The following is a 2,871-nucleotide window of genomic DNA, read 5'->3' on the forward strand; positions in this document are numbered from 1 at the left end:
TCTCAAGGTCCGATATTTTTCAATAAATTAATTATTATTTTTATTATGTAAATACTTCATATCATAATTCCTTATTGGATCTAAAATTTTCTACAAAGTGAACCTACTAAGATTTGTTTTTCTTTTAATTGATCAAATATTATAGATAGAAAAACTCACTCAATTTTAAAAAGGAAGACTTCATATTAACAAGTGTAATGAAGCTTAAGCAATCTCAAGAACCGAGCAAAACAGAGTGAAAGAGATTACAAACATTCATGAATTTTGAATTTGTGCACTAGTATATGAACTCCTAGATACATGGTCATCAATCATCATCATTAATCTACAATTAGAAGAAGGGGCTTGGGAGGGGCAACATTCCCATAAGTGTGTATTAATCACATTTTGAGGAATTAGGATCATTAATGAGAGGATAATTAGCTTGGGTAGCCATGGCCAATTCAAATTGCTTGAAGGAAATTGGAGACAGAGACAATAATTCAGGTGCTTTGACATTGTCCCAACCCTTGACATTATTTGTAATGGTTGACCCATCAATTCCAATATGTGTCACATGCTTCACATCTGTTGGATACCCAATTTCCATCTCAGGTTCCATTTCCTCCACATCCTCTTTGTAAACTAATTAAATTGAAGTGAGTAAAATATTCAACAATCCACACTTTATAAAAACAGCAACAATGCTAATATAAACAAGAAGAGTTGATAAAGAGTATACTTAAGTTGATTGAGCAGAATGCATGAATGTTGTAAACTAAATTCGATATTCATTAAAAAAAAAGAGTTGACATAAATGGATAAATTATTTTAGACACATGCATTAATAACTTAAATTTTTTTTTTTAAAGTTAATCTTAAGTATGACTCTAGTTGAGTCCCTTTGTGTCAACCAAATAAAAACTTTAAAAGATACACGTCTAATTATTTATTTTATAAATATTACTAAATTATGAACAATAGAAAATTTTCTTAAATGACAAATCAAATTTTAATAACTTAATTATATATTAATATATAGATCACAAAACAAACATTTCAATGACACACAGAGTTTTATATCACACACAAAAAGAGAAAATCTTAGATCATCGCAAAGTTAAGAGTTTTTGCCGGACTCTTCTAAATTTGTGAGGTTATTAAATTCCTTGTTTCCTAGATTTTGGTACAAAACTTAGGCTAATAATATAAAGATAATTTAATAATTACTTTTGTTAAACTATTTATTTTTAACTTTTTTTTAGAGATTTAGTTTTTAACTTAACTAGTAAGTAGTATTTTTTTAGTATATATATATATATATATATATATATGTGAAGAGAGTTTAAACGATATTGATATAATTTTTATTAAGTATTACATCGTTCAATAATTTTATATTAAATGTAAATCTTAAAAATTCAATCGTTAAATTGAACCCATATAGTACATAATTTAATATGTTTTGGTGAGGTCTCATTTGTTTAATTAATGTTGTGTCCGTTTCTTTAGTAGGTAGGATTCAGAAACTAAAATTAAATACAATTATGTTGTATACATTTTATTACTATAATTTAGTGTCCCATAGTCTACAGCTGGACAAAATCATTTCAATTAAGGGAGATGAATGAATGCAAGTACCTAAAATCAAAACAGGCCTTAAAATATCAAACCACTCCTCTAATCTAGCTCCTGCAATGCCTCTAAATTTCATCTACAATTCTACATATATATGTTCCATTTTCTAATTTTACCTACCCATGTAGCAATATCAATGATGTGTACTAAGATTGCTAGATGAAACATATTTATCGACAAAAGTGAGTTCTTAAAAAAAAAAAAAACTTAAAAAAGAGTTAGTCTTTAATTCAAAGACATCAAGATATCCTCAATTCTCCTTAAGAAAAAAAAGACTCATGTCTATAGGATCGGTATAAAGATAAAGCTAATAATATTCAAATTTTAGGATTATTGTTAAAAAACATTTTATTATTAACTTTTTGTAAAACAAGAAAGTTGCATATATTAAAAAAAATCAATATATAATTTTCTAATTTAAAATAAAAATTCACTCGTTGGCATGTCAATTATGTCTAATATTTTTAAATTGGACAAAAGGAACACATAATTAAAAAATAATCATCTTATGTATACTTTTTTTACTATAGTATTGACAGAGATTAATCATCTAACATATACATGCAATTATTAAAAACAAGAAACATCCAACAAAAGAGAAATATATATCAGAATTCAGCAAGAGGGTGGGAATAATGCACCTACCATAACTTACACGCATTTAAGTCCAAATTTCACATACGAACAAATCATAATTCACAACAAACAAAATTAATGAACAGATTGTGCTACTCACAAAATAATTGAGAAAAATTCTTGAAGCCCTTGATTAATCTCTGTATGCCAGCAGCTACATTAGGCTTTGGTAGAACCAGAAACCCAGAACCCCTCTTCATCTTGGTTGTGATGATTGATCTATCTTGCCCTTCTTGTCTTCCTTGCATACCAAATATCTCAAATTATAGATATCACTCCAAGTAGAAGACAAAATTAAAAATGAATAGAGAGATAGAGAGTACTTGAAACAACATGGCCTTTTGAATCTGCTTTTGTTCCTTTGGGTGCACCTAATTCCACACTTGAATGAGAAGCACATCTGAAAGAGAATGGAAGAACCACTAATCTTTCCATACGGTTTTTCATATCTCTCCCTAAACCAAAGTTTTAGGTGTATATAATATGGTAGCAATGTTCTAATGTTCCAGAGATTATAGGCTAGCTATCTATCAACAGGGATCCTAGAATGGGGTTATATTTAGGTTCCTGTTTGTCTTTATGAGCAAGCTAGAATGATTTACGTGGGGAAACAAATTA

The 2,871-nt window shown here is 28.3% G+C and overlaps 1 protein-coding gene across 2 annotated transcripts; it reads right to left on the reverse strand.

Annotated features, from left to right (window-relative positions):
• Positions 1-242: 242 nt before the first annotated feature.
• On the reverse strand, positions 243-2,871 carry LOC109803027 (CRIB domain-containing protein RIC4). 2 transcript variants are annotated; one of them, XM_029272109.2, is made up of 3 exons: positions 2,577-2,871; positions 2,354-2,490; positions 243-624 (listed from the first exon to the last, which is right to left on the reverse strand). In XM_029272109.2, exons 1-3 carry the CDS (start codon positions 2,651-2,653, stop codon positions 377-379), a joined length of 462 nt encoding a protein of 153 aa, XP_029127942.1. In that variant the 5' UTR covers positions 2,654-2,871; the 3' UTR covers positions 243-376. The 2 variants fall into 2 exon arrangements, with proteins under 2 accessions (XP_029127942.1, XP_020220070.1); XM_020364481.3 differs by having other exon boundaries at positions 2,354-2,494; positions 2,577-2,867.

The sequence above is a fragment of the Cajanus cajan genome, chromosome 4, assembly GCF_000230855.2.
Source record: "Cajanus cajan strain Asha chromosome 4, NIPB_CcT2T_4, whole genome shotgun sequence".
Lineage (NCBI taxonomy): Eukaryota > Viridiplantae > Streptophyta > Magnoliopsida > Fabales > Fabaceae > Cajanus > Cajanus cajan.